The sequence below is a fragment of the Eumetopias jubatus genome, unplaced genomic scaffold (assembly GCF_037043125.1).
Source record: "Eumetopias jubatus isolate StellerSeaLion01/CBP00866 unplaced genomic scaffold, mEumJub1_p1.0 scaffold_7, whole genome shotgun sequence".
NCBI classification, from domain to species: Eukaryota; Metazoa; Chordata; class Mammalia; order Carnivora; family Otariidae; genus Eumetopias; species Eumetopias jubatus.
In genome coordinates this window covers 127,011,076-127,034,295 of record NW_028274813.1, presented here as the reverse complement: position 1 = coordinate 127,034,295, position 23,220 = coordinate 127,011,076, and the positions used below count along the sequence as shown (strand labels likewise).

General features: G+C 41.5%; 1 protein-coding gene across 4 annotated transcripts in view; it reads left to right on the top strand.

The window, feature by feature from the left end:
* Positions 1 to 23,220, top strand: part of AKAP13 (A-kinase anchoring protein 13) — a 319,382-nt gene that overhangs the window by 208,271 nt on the left and 87,891 nt on the right. For all 4 annotated transcript variants that reach the window (XM_088024950.1, XM_088024951.1, XM_028122139.2 and 1 more), the window contains 2 exons: positions 16,977 to 17,052; positions 22,004 to 22,140. In XM_088024950.1, coding sequence (XP_087881076.1) covers positions 16,977 to 17,052; positions 22,004 to 22,140 — 213 coding nt within the window. The remainder of the gene's footprint in view (positions 1 to 16,976; positions 17,053 to 22,003; positions 22,141 to 23,220) is intronic.

Genomic DNA, 23,220 nt, shown 5'->3' with positions numbered 1-23,220 from the left:
CTTACTGTTGAAATGTCATTTTGTTTGCTTTAAAATGCATTCTTAAAGCTTAGGAGCACCTCATAGTCTTGAAAATCACAGCGGGAGAAATTTGCCTTTAGAGTTGCTCTTTCCTAAGATGTCTCTGTCTGTCCGTCTGTCCCTGTTCTCCGTTCCCTCAGCCTCCCTTGCTCCAGCCCTTCCTGTCTGGGTATCGCTCTCTGTTGTCTTCTGCTGTCTCTTGCAACTCTGTCGGGGCAAGATGAACATTTCCTTTCACAGGGTCCCCAACCTATTTATTACAGTTGCAAAGTGGTGCTTCAGCCTTGGTTTTGACTGCCTTTCGTGGACTCTGTTGAGAGCTGTATTTGTTTTCTTGGCGTTAGTGATGTTGGGTGTCTAAGCGGGATGGGGGTGGAGACTCTGAATAGCTAATTGCTCACAGAAGGCATCCTTGTAGCTAAAATTAGTAAGGACTCCTCCAGCCATAAGATGGGAGTCTGGGAATGTTGGACAACTCAAGGAGCACTTTTTGGAAGTTTAGCAGTTTTCTGGCAAAGGCAGGGGAAATTGGAAGCCAACCAAGTGCTTCACAGATGCCAAAAGAACCTCAGTACCTGAACTTGTGAAAGTGTAACGCTAGCAGAGTGTAGGCAGAGAGGTAATGTATTGCCCTGGTCAAGGAAATTTTGGAACTGTGCTATCAATTTATCAATGCGGTTTATTACTTGGGACTTCCTAAATTTTTTCCTTGGTCCATTGAGGCCAAGAAATGGGTCTAGAAGGCTAGACACAGAAGCCAACGAACTACCACCTTGGGTGAAGGGCCAGAGAGGAGTCGTGATTTGTGGTAGAGTGGTGTCACTGTCCCACCTAATTGCTGTCAGGTACTTGTCTGACTTGCTAGGCCTAGCCTGAGAGCAGTTGGGGATTTGGCATTTTGAACTTGTTCCAAGATGTTATTAATTTTAGTTTCTCCGAAATGTGATTACCTCTGTGAAAGCACAGTGGTGTTTTAAAATTTCTGTCCTCATATAATATATTTAGGAGAGCCCAGTTTTTAGGACTTTTATGTGCTTGACTCTTGATGATCTTAGATTTTACTTGTCTGGGGGAAGAGAAAGAAAGAAAAAAAGGAGAGAGGGTAGAACATCCCAGTCTAGGTGTCACAGGGAGAATCATACATTTAAAATAATGCTAAAATGCATAGTACTCTACGCTCTAGCTGGGAAGGAAAGCCTTTACGAGTGCAGCTAAGTCAGCATGGGCCTATTGGCCTCGGAGATGCTGTTTTACAATTTTAACGAAACACTTCCATGTACATTATTTCATTTGAGACTTACTGCTCAGGCAGCAGCTGTTCCCCTTCTCCTCACGCCCCACCCCCCCCACCCCCATAGGAAGAGCGTAAGGCTTCTCTTCATCTCTTGAGCCATGGTGAGGAGTATGAAGAACTTGACTGACAAAGATGTGATTTTCTTTTTTTTTTTTCCACAAGGCCATAGCTAATGAAGGATGGAATTAGTTTTTTAGGTGAATTTGTTTGTATTCTTCTTCTTTTTTTTTTTTTTGTACCGTGCTGCCAATTGTATAATGGAAGTGTTTTAGTAGAGAAAACTTCACTTCTCAGAAAATATGCATTGATTACAAATAAGTAAACACTAGGAGTCCTGAAAATAGTGTGTTTGAAATAAGATAGCTAAGTTTCGTGTTAGTTTTTTTGCTTTGGAGACAGAGAAGAAGGTTGTTGAGAGCCATACATTAAAACAGTATTAATGACCCGTTCTATGCCAGCGACGGCACTAAGTCCAAGGAGTACACGGTTCTTTAAAATCCTCCTATTGCTCAAAGACAGACAGTAAAAAGTAGGAATTGCTGTAAGTGATTCAACAGGAATAAGCAGTGGGGAATATAGGAAATAATCAGAAGGCCTGTTTTAGATAAAAGATGTTTCTGAGGTGCTGCCGTTTAAAAAACTGATCTCCTGAGGATAGAAAGATGCTCACTCTACCAAGGGAAAGTGTTCAGGCGAGAATGAACAGTAAATGTAGAGGCCCTGAGGTATTCGGGGAAGCAGTGGCCGGGCCACTGTGACGGGGGTGTCACATGACTGAGCAAGCAGAGGACCAGTTTCAGAAGGGTCATAAGTGGGACCTAGAAAAGCAGGGCCTTGACAGCCGTGAGGACTTGGCTTTGTCTGGATACGTTACTTCTCAAATAATGTTTTGAAGAGATCCTTCTGGCGGTGTGGGAATGAGGTAGGCCGCCATTATGGCAGCCCGAGGAATGGTAACTTGGTTTTGTGGTCTGAAGTGGGAAGAAGTGGATGGATATGAGATCCAGGCTTTTCATTTTTACATTCCTAGTGTTTGTCTCATTTTACATATGGAAAAACAGATTGGGTATTCAGTAATTTTCCGACGGTCTCACAGCTCATGTGTAATAGGTAATAGGATGCAAACCCACTCTTCAAGTCAGCAGTGCCTTTTGTTACATGAATATGTGAATCGGTTTTCATATAAATATACATGTGTTTCTTTTCTGTTTTAGACTTTAGGAGTTTTATGTTGTGTTTTTGTTTTTTTGTTTGCTTTTTAAGTAGGCTCCAACATGGGGCTTGAACTCACAGCCCTGAGATCAAGACCTGAGCTGAGATCAAGAGTCAGACGTTTAACTGACTGACCACCCAGGCGCCCCTAGACTTTCCTATTGAAAATAGTCTTAGAAGCTGTGTCGACCGCTTCTTTCCCAGGGTAGGAATTCCTTCCATAACACTTAGGGCAAATTTGTGACCTCACATAAATTCATTTTGTTGCACAATTTTTTGCAGATTTTTTCCACAATTTTTTTTCTTTAATCATTCAGAAGTATTCTCCAATTATTTTTCATTTTGAGCTTTGGTATCTTTAATCAGTGTTTTTAAAACATTATTATATTTGGGTGTATATGCCACTTCAGTTCTCAAGTGATGGTGTGTATGTTCTCACTCCACTTTTGTCTGTGGAAATTTGCTCTTTTATACAAATGAACTTGTAATTTTTTCATCTGTTTGCTATTTCTAAGTACTGAAAACAATGTTTCTAATTTGTATTAAATGCTCAAAAAGTTTTGTTAAGGGGCGCCTGGGTGGCTCAGTCTTTAAGTGTCTGCCTTCAGCTCAGGTCCTGATCCCAGGGTCCTGGGATCGAGCCCCACGTTGGGCTCCCTGCTCCGCGGGAAGCCTGCTTCTCCCTCTCCCACTCCCCCTGCTTGTGTTCCCTCTCTCGCTGTCTCTCTGTCAAATAAATAAATAATCTTTAAAAAAAAAAGTTTTATTAATTGAATTAATCTTTTAGGGCTACTAAGTAAGGATTCCTACGCATCATGCTGCATAAGCTGTAGTTAACGTACTGAAAGGTAAGAACACAGAGATGGAGGATGACAGTAAACACAAAATTCAGATTGTGGGCCCGCTGGTGTGGAATTCCACATTTACGACTGCAGGCCCTCCCACTGGCATCCTAGTAATTCGCTGGGTTAGCTTCACAATTCTCATTCTGGGTTATGTCTCCATGCTTTCTTTGGCTTATGCTGCAATCCGATCTTTTCCCTTCATCAGTTCTGTGCAGTTCTGTTTCATGGTAGCTCTCCTGCATCAAGGCCTTCTCTTAAGATTTCCCTAAAGCTGCATATGTTGTTAGTCTTTGTCCTCAGATCAGCTCTTGCTTCCCATCATCAGCCTCCAACATCCCTGAAATGTTACCTCCTTTCTGAATTCTTTGCTAAATAAAAAGGCATAAGTTAACAGTATTCATTGGTCACTTACCCCTCTGGCCCACGGCCCAGTACACACACACACACACACACACACACACTGCTCTTCCTTGCTGTATGACATTCCCTTGACTACGCGCTCTCGATGTGTGTGTAAGTTCTTGCTCCTATGATAAGTGGTTGGTAACTATGAATCACATGCTCAGAATGGGATATGGAAGAATTTTATGGTTGGCAGGAACCTGTTGGTACTAACATGCCTATTTTTGTCAACATCCTTCAAAAGCTAGTAGGGAACTCACAAGTTGATGAATGATAGAAGTTTTCACCTAACATAGTTCAGGAGCTAAATTCATGGTGAGTATTCCTGAGACCAGTGTTAACACAAGAGGACACTGCATATCTGAAACTTACTGCAAAACTAGCATACCAGAAAGAAGGGTGTCTGAATCTAGGATTGACTGCTAATGTAACCTGATTTTAGTCCAAGGCCCATTTCTGTTTTACTAATGTTATAACTTTAGGTACCTGCAAAAATATGGCCTACTAATAATAATATGATTCTTCATGTTATTGATGGTTTATTGACGGCATACTTTGTAGCTAGTAATTAAGAGTGTCAGGTGAATGCTTAAAAGATTTGCAACCATGTTTTGTGTGCATCGAATGAAATTATTTACAGAGGACAGCCCCATCCCTATCCATGATGTTTGGGCAGGCCACATGACCTCATTAGCTAAAGCTCAGAAAGAGTAATTTATCTTTAAGTCTGGTGTCATTTTCCTGAGAAATACACACATCCTTTATACGTTTGCTTTCTCTAAGACAGTTCCACCTTGCGACAAACAGAAGATGTAAGGAGGCTAAGGACTGAGGGCAACTGCGCATATCTGCTCAGTTGCAATCTGATGCCCTGAAAAGATTTTGACTCAAGTATTGGCTTCCGTGTCCAGATGGTGGGTTTTTTGCTTCCTTTTGTTCAGCCTTGTAACTGGCTGGATCTCCTGAGACAGTTGCAGAGGAAGTAAATATGAGCAATGCCTGGGAAGGCTGGGTGTAACCATGAGCTCGTATTATTAGGATGTTCAGATATAAACAGTAGGAGAAACACTGCCAAAAACAAAAGGCAGTTCCCTCTCTGCTGGAAATATGTACAACTCTATTTTCAGACTGATGGGAACACAACGTGGGTGCAGTTTAGATGATCACAAGGAGTCCCAGGCTTCATGGCAGGAATGAAAAATTACCTGGATGGCCCTGACATTTCTTCTGAGCCTCCATTGTCCCAGGGTCCATGTGCCAAGTAGTTCCTCCGAACTTTGGATGTTGAATACCTATGGTGTCTGTGATCTAAGGATCATGGAGATAGTGTGGGTAAAGGACTAAGTTTGGTTTCTAGCTAAAGAATCGTAAATGGGGTCAGAGCCAGAAAGTTTTTTGGTAACTTCTTCCTCCCAAAAATGTGGATATGTAATAGCAGAGTGTCTGTCTTCCTCACTTCCAGCCACTTGCTAAACAAAGTTTCTGAATCATCTTGAACTCTTTCCTCTCCTACCCATTCAGTCCGTTGCCAGTCCTGCATCTTGCTCATACTACCTCAAAGATGCCATAGTGCAAAATCTGGAGAGACGGGCTCATAATCATCTTCATTGTTCTCTTTTAAAACTCAAATTATTAGCGTCTTGACACTGTTGTTTCTTCCTTTTCTGTCTCCTAAATCTGCTAACAATCAGAATCTTGCCCAGCCTAGTTTCAGAGCCAAGTAAGAAAATTGTTGATAGTACAGAGAACCAGCTTATCATCTGTTTATGGAAAAATCTCAGTCTTAGAGGTCACCTTTTGGAAGAGACTAACGGTCAAACAGGTGTGTTACCATGTTTGTACTCGGGACTTGGCGTTGTATCTGGCCTATAGGAAGCACTCTGAAAATGTTTCCAGTGTAGCCACACTGTGTGGTCTTTTAAGTTCTCTCTTGGTGTGAGTGAGAAAGAGACAGTTATTGAAGAATAGCACTGAGACTAGGGCAGACTTACCTGTGACTTCAGATTCTGAAATGGGGGAGATGTTTTGTAATCCAGTTTATATCTCTTAAGCAGTTTACTGATACAGTAAGAACGATCTGTTCACACAAGAAGACAGTATGCTTGGTGTTGCTGTCACTGTATACAGGATGTGGAAAATGCTGATACGTGTTTTGACAGTCTTTCCACACTCGGTGCAAATGAAGTTGGCCCTCCGGTTAATGGCATTGACCGTGATTGGTAGCATCTGGCCCAGAATTCCAGCTCTGCCCTGACTATGTGCATCGCTTGACCACTTTTGTCTAAACGAGCTTGCTGATCTCTAATTGCCGCACACTTTTTTTTTTTTTTTAATTTAATTGTGGGAGCACACACGTAACACAGAATTTACCACGCAGTAGCTGTACAGGTCCTGGTGGGTCAGTACATTCACATTGTTGTACAACCATCACCTCCATGCGTCTCCAGAACTTTCTCATCTTTGCAAACTGAGACTCTACCCATTAAATAATAATTCCACTTCTCTCTCTCCCTCCTCCTCGTGCCTGGAAACCACCATTCTGATTTTGTTTTGTCTCTTGAGTTTGACTACTCTGGTTCGCTCACATAGGTGGAAACGTACAGTATTTGTACTTGGGCTGACTGGCTTGTTTCACTTAGCATCATGTCCACAGGGTCATCCGTGTTGTGGCATGTGTCAGACTTTCCTTCCTTTTTAAGGCTGAATGGTGTTCCACTGTATGTGCATACCACATTTTATTTATCCATCCATTGATGGGCATTTGTGGTGTTTCCACCTTTTATCTATTGTGAATAGCGCTACTGTGGACATTGGTGTACAAATAACTGTTCGAGTCCCAGCTGTCAGTTCTTTTCAGCATATACCCAGAAGTGGGATTGCTGGATCATGCGGTAGTTCTCCGTGTCATTTTGGGAAGTATCAGCCACCGTTTCACAGCGACGGCTGTGTCTGACATTCCCACCAGCGGTGCACAAGGTTCCAACTTCTCTGTGCCCTCGCCAACACTTGTTGTTTCCTCAGTGGTTTTTTGGAGGTGGGGAGGTGATGGTGGCCACCCGAAGGGCTGTAATACAGCATCTCGTTGTGGTTTGGACTTACATGCATTTCCCCAATGCACACTCACTTTTGCGCTGGTTGTGTTTGTAAGAGGCCAGAAGGAGCTTTCCAGGCTGCTTCATGTCAAACTCTTAAAGACATCTGAGCACCTGAAGCTCTGCATAGTCAAACAGAGTGTGCCATCGTATTCTTCCCCACTGGATTTCCTGTCTGTTACATGGTGGATTTTGACCGCTTTTTCTTATTTCTGTAGATTCTACCCTGTGTGCTGGCGTACTGGTCTGCTTCTGTCTGCAGAGGACATGTCCCCAGTCCGGTGGCACACTGACACCAGACTGGCCCGGTTTCAGGCTCCTCCTCGCTGATCTCTGTGTCCTGAGGCTCCATGCCCCCTTCCTCCCCGCTACCCCATTTTATCGGTACGCTTCTAGAGTTACCTTCCGGGCATAATACTGCTCTCACTCCCTTGCTTCTGTAACTGGCGGAAGGGTCCACCCTTGCTTGAGAATAAACCCTAGATTCAACTGTAGCCATACCTTCGATTCTTCTTTTTGGGAACCTTTGGGCTTTTTGTGTTCCTCAGAAACATCTAAGGAAAAGGTCTGTCATCGGGGTTCTGAGGGACATGCTCCAGAACCACTGACTGGACACACGTGCGTGTTTCTGGTAAGGGTTCCATGGCTTCCCTCAGATTCTTGGAAGGAGTCTGTGCCGCCGTAGGCTATGAACTCCGGCTCTGAAGTGTCCCAACTGATGGCTCATCCTTTTTTTCACGTGGCTGGAATTTCCTTCCTCTCCTCCTCTCTCTCCGGAGCATACTGCCCCCTTTCAAGGCCCACCTCATATACCACCACTTTTGCTAAGCTTTTCTCAACTATCTGAACCAGAAATTATCTTTCTTTAATTTTTTTTTTTTTTTTTTTTTAATTCTAGGAGCTTCCTTCCTGTTGTGGGTTTCCAGTACTCTATACCTATTGTATTTCAGTGACTACTCAGTGTTTCCTGAGCTGTGGTCCACGGATGGTGGAGTCATTTCACATGGTTATTTACCTCTGTTATCCTGGGGCAAGGAGGCAAATGTAACCCATGGCATTTCCAATTAAAGAGGGTTCCTAACACGTGTAAACTGTGAGACCTGCCGTGCAAACTGTCGTCAGGGTCCCATCATACTCATCTTTGTGTTGCTTCACCTTAACACTGTTTCTTGCCTAAGGTGGGTGCCCCCAGTACGCTGCCTGGCTACCTGTGTGGATGGATCTGTGTGTAGTTGACCGCAAGAGAGCTTCGGGAAGCCTTCTTAGGCTAGATTTCCCCGTCCTTCCCTGGTGAAAGAGTCTTGATTTACCTGAAACCTTACCGTTTTCCAGTATAGATTTTACTTTTAAATTGTTTGTAAATGAGTCCTAATTCGGAAGAAGGAACCAGCTGATGACTGCATTGTGGCCAGATTTGCTTAAGTGTCTTGTGTCCATAGAGACAGTGAGCCTCCTCGGTGCATCGCTGTTAATTAGCTGTCAGTGACTGCAGCAGGCATCTAGACAGAGAGCCCCAAACAAACAGAAAACATCTCTCAATGACAGCATTCTGATACTCAAAAAATTGGCACCCACAGCTCCATATATTAGTTGTTTCATTTTGATACTTTATTTTCTAAATCCTTTTGTCTAAAGTAAACAGGGACTCTGTTTTCCAACTAATCTTCTCCAGAGATCTGAATTGCACTTTGCCAGCTTTTTTCAGTTTAGTATTGTTATTAAAACTTGTTTAAACAATTGTTGAATTCCAAGACAAAGAAAAAAGTCAGAAGAGGCACTTGTGGGGTTGGGGAAAGAATGCTGGATTGGAAGTGAGGAAAACGCCCTCACTGTTTCTGAATACCGTACTGACTTGTTCGAGTTACTTCACCTCTGCTGGCCTCGGTTTTGGTTGTTTATGGATCTGGTAAACGGAGGCAGAGTGATAATCCCAAAGGCTCTCCTAACTTTTCATTCTCTGTAAAATCACTGAAGATAATGAATTCAAAGATGACTCATTAAGAATCCACCCTAAACCCCACACTTAACTACTCAGTCGGGAGACCCATGGAATAAAGATGTGCTTCTGTTCTCAAGAAGCTCGGTCTTGGGAGCAGACGCAGTTACCAGTACAGTTCACATGCGAGGATACTGTCCCCAAATATAGCGTCACAGAGTGTGTGTGGGCTCCTCTCTCAAATGGCATTGTGCCTCCTCCTGGGGCATGAGAGAGGTCCAGTCTAGCGGACGGTATTTTACAAACTGTAAAGTACTGTGAATCTAGAAATATCGAGAGATCTTTTACAGCCTTAATTCTGATCTTACCTGTCCTGCTAAAACCTGCTCTTTCCAAAGTCACAAAGAGACCTCACAGTTGCCCAGTCCAGTAATGTCTTTTATCTGTTTTGACGGCTCTGCCGTGGTTGGCACCGTGGACCTACCTTCTCATTTCAGCCCTCTGCTTCCTTAACTTCTGTGAAACTGAGCTCTCTCAACTCTTCTGTTTCTACAAGGGTGTGGCTGTCTCTGACTTCCCCACTCACTGTGTTGTGCAATGCCTTGCATGGAGCGGAAGAAGAGAGTCCTTAACTCTGGCCCCGTGTCTCTGTTTGTGTCATTTGTGACCTGGCCAGAAATGCACAGAGCATTTAAAACATGGTTACTCCTCATGGTGTTCCTCTCATTCTCCTTTCTATTTATTATAGCTCACACTGTCCCAGTCAGCACACATTTTAAGTGCCTGCTGTGTGCAAGGCACATAGTAACTGACCACTTTCACATCTCTCACATAAACTCTGAGACCTTGCAGGACACTTTGACTACTTTTGCTTTTAAGGCTTCACATAATGATTTGATATATAGAAGGTATTTAATACTTTTTTTTTTATAAGGAGGGAGACAAACCTAAGGGTGATGCATATTACATCTGCATACTGTCTTCCTTTCCTAGAAAGCAACCAACAGATTAGAATATATTTTCCATTTAAAAAATATATACTCCTGGGGCACCTGGGTGACTCATTTGGTTGAGTGTCTGCTTTTAACTTGAGTCATGATCCCAGGGTCCTGGGATTGAGCCTTGCATCGGGCGTCCCTGCTCAGCAGGGAGTCTGCTTCTCCCCGGCATGCCCCCCAGCCACACTCATTCTCTCTCTCTCTCTCTCTCCCTCCCTCTCTCTCTCTCCCTCTCCCTCCCTCTCTCTCTCCCTCTCTCTCTCTCTCTCTCTCTCTCCCTCCCTCTCTCTCTCTCTCTCTCTCTCTCTCCCTCCCTCTCCCTCTCTCTCCCTCCCTCTCTCTCCCTCCCTCTCTCTCCCTCCCTCTCTCTCCCTCCCTCTCTCTCTCTCCCTCTCTCTCTCTCTCTCTCTCCCTCTCCCCCTCTCCCTCTCTCCCTCTCTCTCTCTCTCTCCCTCTCCCTCTCTCTCTCTCCCTCTCCCTCTCTCTCCCTCTCCCCGCCCCATGAGATACCACTTCACACCTCCTAGGATGGCTACAATCAGACAGACAGGAACAATTACAAGTGTTGACACAGATATGGAAAGATAAAACACCTGTACATTGCTGGTGGGGACATCAAATGGTGCAGCCACTTTGGAACAGTCTGTCAGTTCCTCAGAATGTTAAACATGAAGGTATCACATGACCCAGCAGTTTCACTCCCAGGTGTAAACCCAGGAGAAATGAAAACACGCCAAAACAAAAACTCACACGTGGATTTTCATAGCGGCATTATTCCAAACTGCCAGAAAGTGAAAACAACACAAATGTCCATCATAAATAAATAAAATGTGGGTATCCCCACTCAGTGGAGGATTATTTGGTAGTAAAAGGAATGATGTACTGATACGTGCTCTGACATGGGAAAACCTTGAAAACCCTTTGCTAAGTAAAAGAAGGCAGTCACCAAAGACCACATAATGTGTGGTTCCATTTATGTGAAGTGTCTGGAGTAGGCAAGTCCATAGACACAGAAAGTCGACTCATGATTGCCCAGAACTGGGAAACGGAGGTTGGGGTGGGGCGTGAAGACTAGCAGATACAGTATCTTCTTGGCATGATGAAATGTTCTCAATTTAGACATTGGTTAATGGTTACACAGCTCTGCGAATATCCTAAACCATTGAATCATACCCTTTAGTTGGGTGAGTTTTAGAGTATATGAATTACATTTCATTGAAAATGTTAAAATGCCAAATTACACACACACGTGCGTACACACCCTCCCTCTCTCTCTCTCTCTCTCTCTCTCTCTCTCTCTCTCTCTCTCTCTCTCTCTCTCTCAGTGCCCTGTGGTATCCTGGTTTTGATCCTGGAACAGAAAAGAACATTAGTGGAAAGAGAAATGAAATCCAAATCCAGTCTAGAATTTAGTTAATAGTAATGTACCGATGTTGGTTTCTTCTATTGACGAATGTACCAGGGTTATGTAAGATGTTCCCATTGGAGACGCTGGTGAGGGAGAGGTATATAAGAACTGTGTGCTTTCTTTGTAACTTTTCTGTCAACCTAAAGCTATGACAAAACAGAAGATTTGCCAAAAAGTAATTTGTAAAGAAAAATTGGGGAACTACAGAAAAGTTAAAATAGATACTGTTTATGTTTATTCAAGCATAATCATTCAATGAAAAACTGAATCAGATTAAGGTTTTTCACGACATAGGTGGGATTCTATCAAGAGACTTTTGCCTTCCACTGTGTTTAAATGTTTTAATACTATTTAATATATACTAATTGTCAAAACTGTGATAGGTCTGAGATTTTACCCTACTTGCAGGCTCCCAAGTTAGCCTGACAGTTTCATGGGTGCTAGCTGAAGTCACAGGGCTCCTCGGTCCTGGGACAAATGAATTCATTAGTCATTGCACAAAAGGCACCATGAACATCATTTCCTTGTTGGTTCCTCTTGCTTTCCCAAGTTCCCCAAGGGCAGCACGGAGCAACCCAGGTGGATGCTTCGTCACAGCCAAGAAGCCCCACCCGTAGGAAACCTCAGTTTTTATAATGGGCGGTGAGCCTGCCTGATCTTTGCCCTTGACTGAGACATTATCTTTATTATGCTGGATAGTAAACAGACCTACCCTTTGCTTCGGAAAGAAACTATCTCTATTTTTCAAGGCTATTTGATACACAGACATTTTGGAAAAGATAGTGTAGAACAAAAGAACAATCAGTGCGTTTGCTCACAAGACCTGGGGAAGGTAGGAGAGACCCACGAAGAATGTTCCTCCAGCATGAACATGTTCTCACCACTGTTACTCAGAAATGAGTGTATTCAGTCAAAGAGATTTGATTTAGGGGCACCTGGGTGAGCTCAGCTGGTTAAGCCTCCAGCTCTTGATTTCGGCTCAGGTCATGATCTCTGGGTTATAAAATCGAGCCCCGTGTCGGGCTCCACACTCAGTGTGGAGTCGGCTTGAGATTTTCTCTCTCCCTCTGCCTCTGCCCCTACTCCCACTCATGCTCACTCCCTCTCTCTCAAATAAATTAATCTTTAAAAAAAAGATTTGATTTAATCTTAATTTCATTATTGTGGTTTTTTTATATTTTATTTTTAATATTTTAATTTCCATTGAAACAACACATTTTAAAGTAATATATATTATATATTATTAATATATTCACATTTTATATTATCTGTATATATTATATATTTTGCAAATTGTTTAACTTACTTTTTCTAAAATGCAAATGCCTAAAATGACATGCAAAGTATAGTCAGTTAGTCCCTTACATATTGAAGGCCGAGAATGTTAGTTTACTCACTGGCCATGGAATTGAGAAGGCGATGAAAAATATTCTAAGATAAGGAATTTTGGCAAAGCTTCCTAAAATTTTAATGAAACTGGAGGATTATAATGTTAAAGTGTTTGGGAGTTATAAAAACTAAAAACATATATTACACTTATATTTAGGGGATTTTTTTCAGCTCTATTGGAATATAATTTATATGCAATAAAAGCAATTTAAGTTCACAATTTGATGAGTTTTGACAAATGTTTAAATTGTGTAGTAACTTCTGCAATCATGGTAGGAATATCACCATCACCCCCAAAGTTCCCTCCTGTCCCCTTGCAGTCATTCTGTTCCTCCGGTTGAATCACTAATATGCTTGCTCACATTACTTTTGTCTTTTCTAAAATACCGTAAAAATGGAACCATACACTAGGTAATATTTTTTGTCTGGCTTTTTTTTTCTTTTAACATCATGATCTTGAGACTCATTGTTGTTTGTATCAGTGGTTCATTCCTTCTTGTTGTAAGTCTGTTGCACTGTATGAATGTACCACTATTTGTTTATCCATTTACCTATTGACAGCAAATTGGGTTGTTTCTAGTTAGGGGCTATCATGAGTTAAGCTGCTATGAAAATTCCAGTAAAATTCTTTGTGCGAAGATACATTTGTTTTTCTTGGGTAAATACCCATCAGTGGGATTGTTGTGTTGTATTAAGTGTCTGTGACATCATAAGAAATTGCTAACCTGTTGTCTAAAGTGGCTGTACTCTTTTGCATTCTTCCGGTAATGTATCAGTGCTCAGTTGCTCCACATCTATGTCAACACTTGGTTTTATCAGTCTTTAGTTTTAACCATTCTGATATGAACCGTTAGCTCTTTGTGGTTTCAATTTGCTCTTTCCTGATGATTAATGATGTTGGATACCTTCTCCTGTGTTCTTTGCCAGTCATATATATTTGATGAAATAATTTCTCAAGTCTTGTGCCCATTTTAAAAGTGTGTTGTTTGTCTTCTTATGGCATTTTAAGAGGTTTTTCATTGTTTATATTTTAATATTTATATATTTTAATAATTTATATTTTAATATAGTTTATATTACCAGTCCTTTAACAGATAGATCCTGTGTAAATATTTTCTCCCAGTCTGTGGTTTGCCTTTTCATTTTCCTAACCATGCATTTGAGGAGCAAAAAAATTTAATTTTGATGTGGTCGATTTTTTTCAGGTTTTTCATGTGTGCTGAGAAATCTTTGCCTGACCCAAGATCACAAAAAATATTTCCCTCTGTTTACTTCTAGAAGTTTTGTAGTTTTAACTTCAATATTTAGGTATATTTTTAGTTCATTTTTATAGTTGATAGAAGATTTGAGATTTGAAGGAGATTTGTTTTTTGTTTGCATGTGGACCTCCGCTTGTTGCAGGATTATTTGTTCAGAAGACTGTTCTTTTCCTGGTTGAATAACACTTGGTATCTATGTCAGATATCAATACACCATGTCTCTGAAGGTCTCTCGTGGATTCTCTCTTATTCCATTGATCTAAATGTTTGTCTTTGTGCCAGTACCACACTGGGTTGATGACTGTACCTTTTTATAGTAAATCTTAGAATCAAGTAGTGATCGTTTGGGGGAGAATTCACAACTTAACAGGACTGAATTTTCTGGTGTATAAACATGATGTCTCTATTTAAGCATGCTTTAATTTTCCTCATCAGTGTTTTGTAGCTCTTAGAAGACAAGTCTTGCTCAGATTTTCTTAATTATTTTATATTTATTGATGCTATTGTAAATGGTATTACTTTTGTTTTTAGTTTTACATTTTAATTATTCACTGCTAATATGTAGAATTAGTGCTGCTTTTTTATATATTGACTTTGTATCTTGCAGCTTTGCTAAACTGATTTATTATAGCAGCATTTTTGTAGATTACTTAGGATTTTATACATAGGCAATCATGCTGTCTATGAATAAAGAAAGTTTTATTTCTTCCTTTCCAGACCTATGCATTTTATTTTTTTCTGCTTTACTGCATTGAAGAAACTCCTATACAGTGTTGAATAAAAGTGATGAGCGTGGACATTCTTGCCTTGTTCTTGATCTCAGAGTAAAAGCATTTAGTCTCTAGCCATTAAGTATAATGTTAACTGTAAGTGTTTTGTGTGTGTGTGTGTGTGTGCGTTTTTTTAGTAGATACTATTTATCAGGCTGAGGAACTTCATTTCTGTTTCCAGTGTTCTATAAGTTTTATCATGAATAGATGTTGAATTTTGCCCAGCACTTTCCTACATTTCTTGATAATCATTAATTTGTGGAGTTTTTGGTCTGTTAATAAATTGATTTTTCAACATTCCTGGGATGGTCATAACACCTTGATCTTTCTGTGTTGCTGGATTCAGTATCTTAATTTTTGTTCAGGATTTTGCATCTGAGTTCCTGAGGGATATTGATTTACTTTTCTTGTAATGTCTTTGTCTAGGTTTGGTGTCCGGGTGATGCTGGACTCATAAAAATGAGCTGTATGTTGTTCCTTCCTCTTCTCTGTAAGAGTTTGTGTAGAATTGGTATAATTTCTTCCTTAAATGTTTGGTAGCATGCACCACTGAAGCCTTCTTGGCCTGTAGATTTCCTTATAGGAAGGTTTTTAACTGAATTCAATGTCTTTAATAGAATAAGGGTATTCAGATTATTTTTATCTTCTTGAGCAGATTTGGTAGTTTGTGTCTTCCATGAAATGTTTCCGTTTAATCTAACTTGTTGAATCTGTTATGGTAATGTTGTTCATAATATCTCTTTGTTATCTTTCCAATGTCTGTAGGATCTGTAATAATGATTTATTTTAATTCCTGATACTTACAGTTTTTAACTTTCGTTCTTGGTCAGTGTGGGTGGAGTTTTACTGATATCATTTATCTATTCAGGGAATCAGCTTTTGGTTTCATTGATTTTCTCTCTCTCTCTCTCTTTTTTTTTTTTAAGACTCTTTGTCAGAGGGCGGGGGGGGGGGCAGGCAGAGGGAGAAGCGGGCTCCCTGCTGGGAGCCCGACGTGTGGGACTCAATCCCGGGATCCTGGGATCATGACCTGAGCCAAAGGCAGACACTAAACTGACTGAGCCACCCAGGCGTCCCCGATTTCATTTTTCTGTTTTCTATTTCATTGATATCTGTTCTTTGTTTTCTTTATTCTGTTTGCTTTGCGTTAGTCTGCCCTCTTTTCTGGTTTCTTAAGGTAGAAGCTTTGATCATTGATTTGAGACCTCTCTTTTCTAATATAGGCATTTAATGTTATAAATTTTGCTCTAAACACTGTTTTAGCATTTTTATATATGATGTTTGAATTTTTGAGTTTGAGATATTTTCTGATGTTTAACTAATTATACAATGATTCCTGAAGATTTCTTCTTTGATTCATGGATTTTTAAATAAGTTTTTGTTGTTTTGTTTTGTTTTTTAAATGTTTGTGGTTTTTCCAGGTAACTTCTTAGTTTTCTGATTTTAATACTGTTGTCAGAATGCATATGTAGTATGATTGTAATCCTCAAATTTGATACTACTTTTATGTCACTGGATATGGTCTGCTTTGGTGAATGTTCCATGTGTACTCGAAAAGAATGTGTATTCTGCTATTGTTGGGTGAATTGCTCTGTATGTGTTGGGTAGATCAAAGTGGTTGGTAATATTTTTCAAGTTTTCTGTCTGTCTACTTGTTTTATCAGTTAGGGGGAGAGGACTGTTGAAATCTCTCATGGTAATTTAAAAAATTACATTATTTTAAATTTAATGAAAGTAGATGGTTATGATGTTAATAAGATGACTGAGAGCTGTAAAGGCTAAATTTAAAAAAAAATATTTTAGGGGAATGTTTTCTTCTTAATATGCATTAGATTCCCATAGACTTGTTTTCCATCACGAGTCCTGTTACTTACTGCCTCAGCAATCCTGCTGAGCTGATTCTTTGGATACAAGTAATACAAACTTCTTGTAGCTATTGTGGGTATTAAATTAATAATTAATTACATAGCATGCTTAATCTGATCCCAAGCCGACAGTAAGTCTTGAATCCATAGAAACTATTTTTGTATTTTTTTAACTTTCAAATAAAGATATCAAATATGTATTGTAATCTTTGATGCATTGCATTTGTTAACTTTTTTTTTTTTATTTCACCCTTGGCCTGCACCAGATTTTCTCTTTGAATATCTTTTTCCTGTTGCTCTTATTGGAGCCTTAATTGAGCATAGCGTGCCTTGATTGTGTTGTGGAAACGATTCTTTCTTGTCATAGTTTTACTCACTTTACGATAGATAGGAGTGTTGGTACGTTAGGTACACTTGCCGCAGCTATAAAATCATCCCACGTTACTTCGCTGTCTGAAAGGCAATCTGTTTTTCTTTTCTTTCAGATAAACCGAGAAAGCTGGTGTGCAATAAAGCCGTGCCCTGATACAGCATCTCTGTTGGCCCCCGCACAGAGCCCAGGTAAGCAGGGGTCTTCCAACTTCCAGTTGCTTGAATCACTGCGTCTCAAGTGTCCATTTTTTGCACTGCAGCCCCCCTCTGATTACAGACCACTTTCAGAGATCTGTCCTTCCTTACCATGCCATGCAATAAGTCAGAAGAGAGGGTATGTGTGATTTGGGTTCGTAGGCATTTTGTCTCAACTGAGAATGGGTAGTGTCATATAATTAACCTAAATTTCAGGTTAGTAGTGATTCTTCACATGTGGCTTTCTGACTCATCACTTCTGTGAAGGCATCTGTGCTGTGCACATTCATGGGATCATGGTTTCTCAGTCTGGTAAAACTATAAATATTTGTTATTAAAACCTAAACCTGTGGCTCTCCATTTTGGCTGCACTTCAAAATTATCTGGGAATATACTGCTGCCTGGGTCCTGCTCCCAGAGGTTGTGATTTAATCGGGCCTGGGATGTGAGCTCGGCCTCAGAATCTTCGAAAGCTCCTTTGGTGACTCCACTGCACAGCCAGGATTGAGAACCAGAAACTTTGGAAGTATTGTCAGCCATTGAGCCTTGCCTTAAACACCCATGAGGTATCAGTAACAACAGCTGAGGGTCAGCTGCTAAGACCTGGCTTGTTAATGACACAGTGCGTGACTAGTGGGTAGTTAAGATGCCCAACTTTTTACCCAGGTTTATCCACTAATTCACAGTGACGAGAGTTCCCTAACGTCTGTGCGCTCGGTTGTCATCCATCTCTCGAGGGCTTACTAGCTCTCCTCGGTGGGGGATGTTGCCTGAATGACACGGTGCTAACTGTAAGGCCCTGTGCCTGTTGTTGCGGCCTTCCTGTGAGTGCTGGTCATTTGTATCCTGGGCTCTTGAGTCGACTTGACTCAGCAACACCTCCGTTTACCTTACAGGTTTTACTGACCTGCTTGAGTGCTCACTGACTGGTCTTTATAGTAACACTGTAGCTGTGGCTGTCCTGCAGTAGTATTAAATGGAAAGGCAAACTGTCCAAACCCTGCATCTCCCAAGAGGTTTCCTGCTGACTCTCAGTTCTTCACTCCGAAAGAAGTGTTGGAGACAGATACGAAAAGTGGTCTTCCCTAGTTTTGTCTCACGTGGAGGATACTATGCTATAGTTGTGTTTAGGGTCTCTGCATGTTATAAGGTTGACCCTGTTTCCAGACTTAGCTGACCCTTATACACCAGCCAGCCCCCTAGAATCTTCTACTTAAAAGTACACTACTTTATCTTGGTCGCTTGAGCTGTTCAGGGTGTTTTCTGAAAATACAATTACGCCCAACCATCCAAGCAGTGAAACTGTCTGCCTTGTAAAGGTTAAATGTGGAAGTTTCTCCACATGCTGGAGTTTAATTTACTCATTTAAAGAAATGAATTTTAAACCCCTGAGCATTTTCCCCAGGACACCCTCTTGAATTTTGTTGACAACGCCTGCCTCCTACTCCAATCCCAAGCATAACGACTTTGGTGTTTTTAAAATGGGTCTTTTTAACTCTCCGTGTAATGGCATCCAAGATCTGGATTATGCTTTGGAGCTTCAGACCTGAGTTTTTGATTTTAGTAAATTTTTTGGTGAATTCTAGGCCCTTTGGGTCTTGAAGGTTTCATTTATGTTATGAACACAGTTCAAGAGAGAGCAATAGTATAAAACCAAGTAAGATGACATGTTTTAAAATCACTTTGGATATTCATTATGGATAAATACAAATTTATATAAGTACAAATACATTATTAGCATGGTTCAGCAAATCTCAGTGGGCGCTGCTGGTAGTTTTTCCTATCTTTGCCTGCTGTAATTTGTTTGCATATATATAATTTTAGACCCAAATGACTAGAGAGCATCTTAAAATGACACGTTTTGCTAGCTTTTAAAGAAATTAATGTCTCAGGACACAAAAGTTTATAGGCAGATTTATGTATGAGTCATAAAACAGGACTGGCCCACATCAAGGTAATGTCCTTTCCAGATACTTGCACAGTATAGGTTAATAACAAAGCCTTAACTGCATTAGGTGTGTTTATCACACACCTGCTGTGTGCGAGGGGCAGAGTTCTGGTTACTATTTGCATAAAATTCTTTCTAACCGTCACTACAACTATTTCAGGGAGATACTAATCAGTCCCATTTCACTGGTGTGGAAGTGAAGGCTTAGGGGTTAAATGACTTCCTGCCTGGGATCTTTCTACTAAAAGTAGGCGGAGGGAGATTTAAGCTAGACAGGATCGACTCTAAAACCAGTCAGTGCTCATTGTTCTGACTCTAAAACCAATCAGTGCTCATTGTTCTTGCTTCTACCTGCATGTGTTGCTCCACCTCATTCATTAGGAAGAGGGCAGGTAGGAAGGCCTGTAACACAAGGTGGGGATTAGCTTTGCCTTTAGGGTCCCCCCTCATTTGTGGGGTTTCATGATGGCTTATGGGTCTTTTTCTCCCCCTTGTTCCCTGTTTGCTTACTCTTTCCCCCCGCCCCACGCCCCCCCCAACTCAACAGTTAGGATTGTATCACACAGCAGAGTCTCCCCCCAGCTTGATTTGTGGTCCCTTGTAGTGCTGGCCCGGATTTATTTTCTGGGTGAACTGTTCCTACCAGGGCTGGATCTGGATCTTCCCTGTGAATTTTCCATTAGAGTGTCTTGAGTTGGTTTGTTTTCCAGTCTGGAATTGGGACGTGGTCTGTTTGCCTGCCAGCTGGACAGCCAGCAGCTCAGCATAGTTGCTGTGACAGCCCTTTCTTTTCTTGGCCAGCCCCCTGTTTTCCCCTCAGCCGTGAAGTAGAGTCTTTGATTTTTCCAAGTGGGGAAAGGGGGAGAAGTAGAAAGGTCACACCCACCGACTCCACCTGGGTTAGTACATACTCTGACCCTGGGTGTGGCGGGGGGAGTCCGGAATACCCATGGTCTCCAGTCTTTTGAAGGCAGGGCTATTCCCATTGAACGAAACACTCAGAAATAATTTGGACCAACCAAGACTGAAATGGACTAGGATCATTTTTTTTTTAATTGAAACATTTTCGGATTAATCTGTGGGCCCCTCCTCGCTCTCGGTGATATCCTTTGTGTATTTCTATGTTGAAATGGTCTCTTAATATGTCCGTTTCTGCTGTAAGGTTGCAAACTATTCCACGCGCATACACAGACTATCTCTTTTTACTTGGATAATCCCTAGCACCTAGTCAAATACCTAACTGACAGAAGAGGTAATTTTATGGACAGGCAATTCGTGACCCATATACCAGTGCAATCCTTCTTTGACCCTTCCTCTAAGATCCCCAGCTAATCCAGGGCAAATAATTTATTAATGATCAATAATTAGCTAATTCAGATATGAAGAAACTTCCTCTTCTCAACCCTCCACACGCGCGTGCGCGCGCACACACACACACACACACACACACACACGATTATTGTCCAAACATAGACCCTGAGGATTTAGAGAGACATTGGGGGTTGTCTAATCTCTACTTCCCCTTCCGTGTATGCATCTTTTCTGAAACCTCTTGACAAAGTCACTCAGCCTTTGCTCCACCCCTTTTGGTGAAGTGACAGTGGTTACTTTATGAAACTCCCAACCCATTGCCCAGAAGCCTAGTTATAGCAAAGCTCTGTGGCTTCCACTCAGTGGGCTTTTAGTTCTTCCTCTGGAACAGTACAGAGCAAATCTGCAGCTGCCCTTAGACACATTTTCTTCAAGCTCCTGTGCAAGCCTCATGGCTCTCGAGTGTTTCCACTGTTGTGACCTCATCACCATGCGTGCATTTCTGTTTATCAGTGTTTTACTTAAATGTTACCCAGGGACAAACATCATCCTGTGGGTGCGGTCCAGCTGTCACGTAATGGCAGGACTGTCCCCATTTTGGACCTGGGTACACTATTAATAGAGTCTAAAACCATCGGTGTTTTTTGTTTTGCTATCACCTTGTATCGTCAGCTCCTCTTGAATCTGCTTTCAACCAAAACCTCTGGGGGAAGTTCTCATGAACTGCTAGGTAGCCAGCTGATCTGTTGTGTCCCTTGTCACTTAGTCTCACCTGAAGAGTTGATATATGTCTGTCTGTATCCCATATAAAAATGCTAACTGGAGTGGAAATGCTTCACTCTCCAGATTTCTTGAAGGAGGTTGATATCTACCTACTAATTGACTTTCTTTGGGCTCTTGGTTTTACTGCACACAAATTCTGTTGCTGCCAAGTCCTGTGTCCCTTTTGTTTACAGAATTAATAGAAAGTGAGTTAAATACCTTGCTAATTTCAATGTACTAAGTGTTTAGAATTCCTTGATGTACAGCATAACATTTCTGTCAAGGCCCCCTCTGTCTGATTTACCAGAGTCCCTATGCTAGTTATTGAACTGAAGACAGATTCTAGATGATATATTTTTCTTTAGTGTATTATTCCCCCAGTGTCAGATCTGCTTAAGGTAGAAGTCAAACAATTATATTTGTTATTACTCAGTAGAACCCATAAGTGTGATACACTGATATTTTTATTAGATATGCTTCCCCTCCTTTTTTAATCCTAATATTTGGCTAGGTAATAAGTTTCCAGAAAGAACTGAAGTCTTAGAAATTTGGTCATAAACCCTATCTCATAGTTTCCTAATAAAGGACTTCTGATTTTAGTAGTAAAAGGAAATATTTTCTAACTCCCAAGAGGAAAAGATTACCACTTAAATGCCTACATATAGATGGAATTATGGTTCTGAATTACCATTTTATCTTTTTGTGCCTTTGGTTTACATGGCAAACTCATGGTGGTTCCACAGTAATGATCACCCTAGAATTGGAATACCAGAGTTAAAAGCTAGTAATCTGTGTCCTTTACAGCTGCTTAATACTGGAAGAGGGGGGAGGCTAGTTGGTTGACTTACAAGGTGAATTGCTGGACTGAAAAGAAAGTAAATTTTTTTTTTTTTACGTATTGGTTGAATACATTTTCTTTTTCAGACTGTGAGAACTTCCTGGATGTTGGACTGGGCAGAGAATGTGCCTCAAAACAAGGTGTCCTCAAAAGAGAGTCCGGCAGTGACTCTGACCTCTTTCACTCACCCAGCGAAGAAGTGGACAGCATTGTCTTCCCCAAGGTACTGTCCGCCTCAGTATGTAACTCCTGCTAGCCATGGTGGGCATCTCTCGGTGATCCTAGAGAAGACTACATCCTCCCTTTCGGAGAAGGGAGCTCCGGGGCTCTGGGGCTTAGATAAGAGCATCGGCCACTTGATCTTCAATAGAGTTGTGGCTGGTTACAAGCAGGTTTTGAAGCCTGAAGAAATGGGAGTTCCTTTGGTGTGAATTAAATCAGATGAAGGTGAATACTTTTCAGTGGGCAGGAAAGGACCGCAGCTCAGACTGTAACACGTCATGTGTATAAACTAACCATAGAGTCATTTCTGATTAATGTGTTTAGGCCTGAAGCTCGCTGCTCAGCTTGGTGATGTCACCCCTCCTCATCTAGCCTGCTTAATTGGAACTTTCTAGATCTCTGCTGGGGAACCCAGACTGTCTTCTCCCCAGTGAAAAGCCAAGCCCATGCACATGAGTCACCATGTGTCTTCATATAATTTGAGGCTCTCTAAGGGGTCGGGGGTTGGGGGTGGTTTGCTTGCTTTTGCTTACGTTTGTATCTAGTTGCAGCGAGTTCTGTTTTGTCTCCTGAGAAGAATAGCGGGCTTTGCCACACCAGGATCAGCAAGTGGTACTCAGTCACACGCCACAGGTGCTTGTCTTAATCACGAGGGGGTGAAGAGGCAGAAACACAGCAGCTGTGAGGACGCCTTTATGAAGGCTTCAGGATGACCCTGGAGAAGTGATAAAAGGGCAGTTGGGTAGTGGGTGATGCAGTTCTCCAAGACCCTGTGAGGATGCTGTCCCATAAGTTACAGGAGAGGCTTGGCGTCCTGGGATTCTGGGCTAGAACATAGTTAAAGCCTCTGTGAATGTACCCCTCAAACACTTTATTTCCGTTTTTGTCCAGTGGCTCTCATGTGCCCATTTGGCCTTCCCTAATCATCTTTTCCACCGTGGTCCCTTTCCCTGTGCTCACTGTCTTCCAGAGGTCCTTGGAAAAATTTACAGAACTTCAGGATTCCCGTCATTGTTACTTGCAGCGAATTGATTCAGTGGGTTCTGTAAAGTAAAAAATCTGCACACTGGGAAGGTCTGTC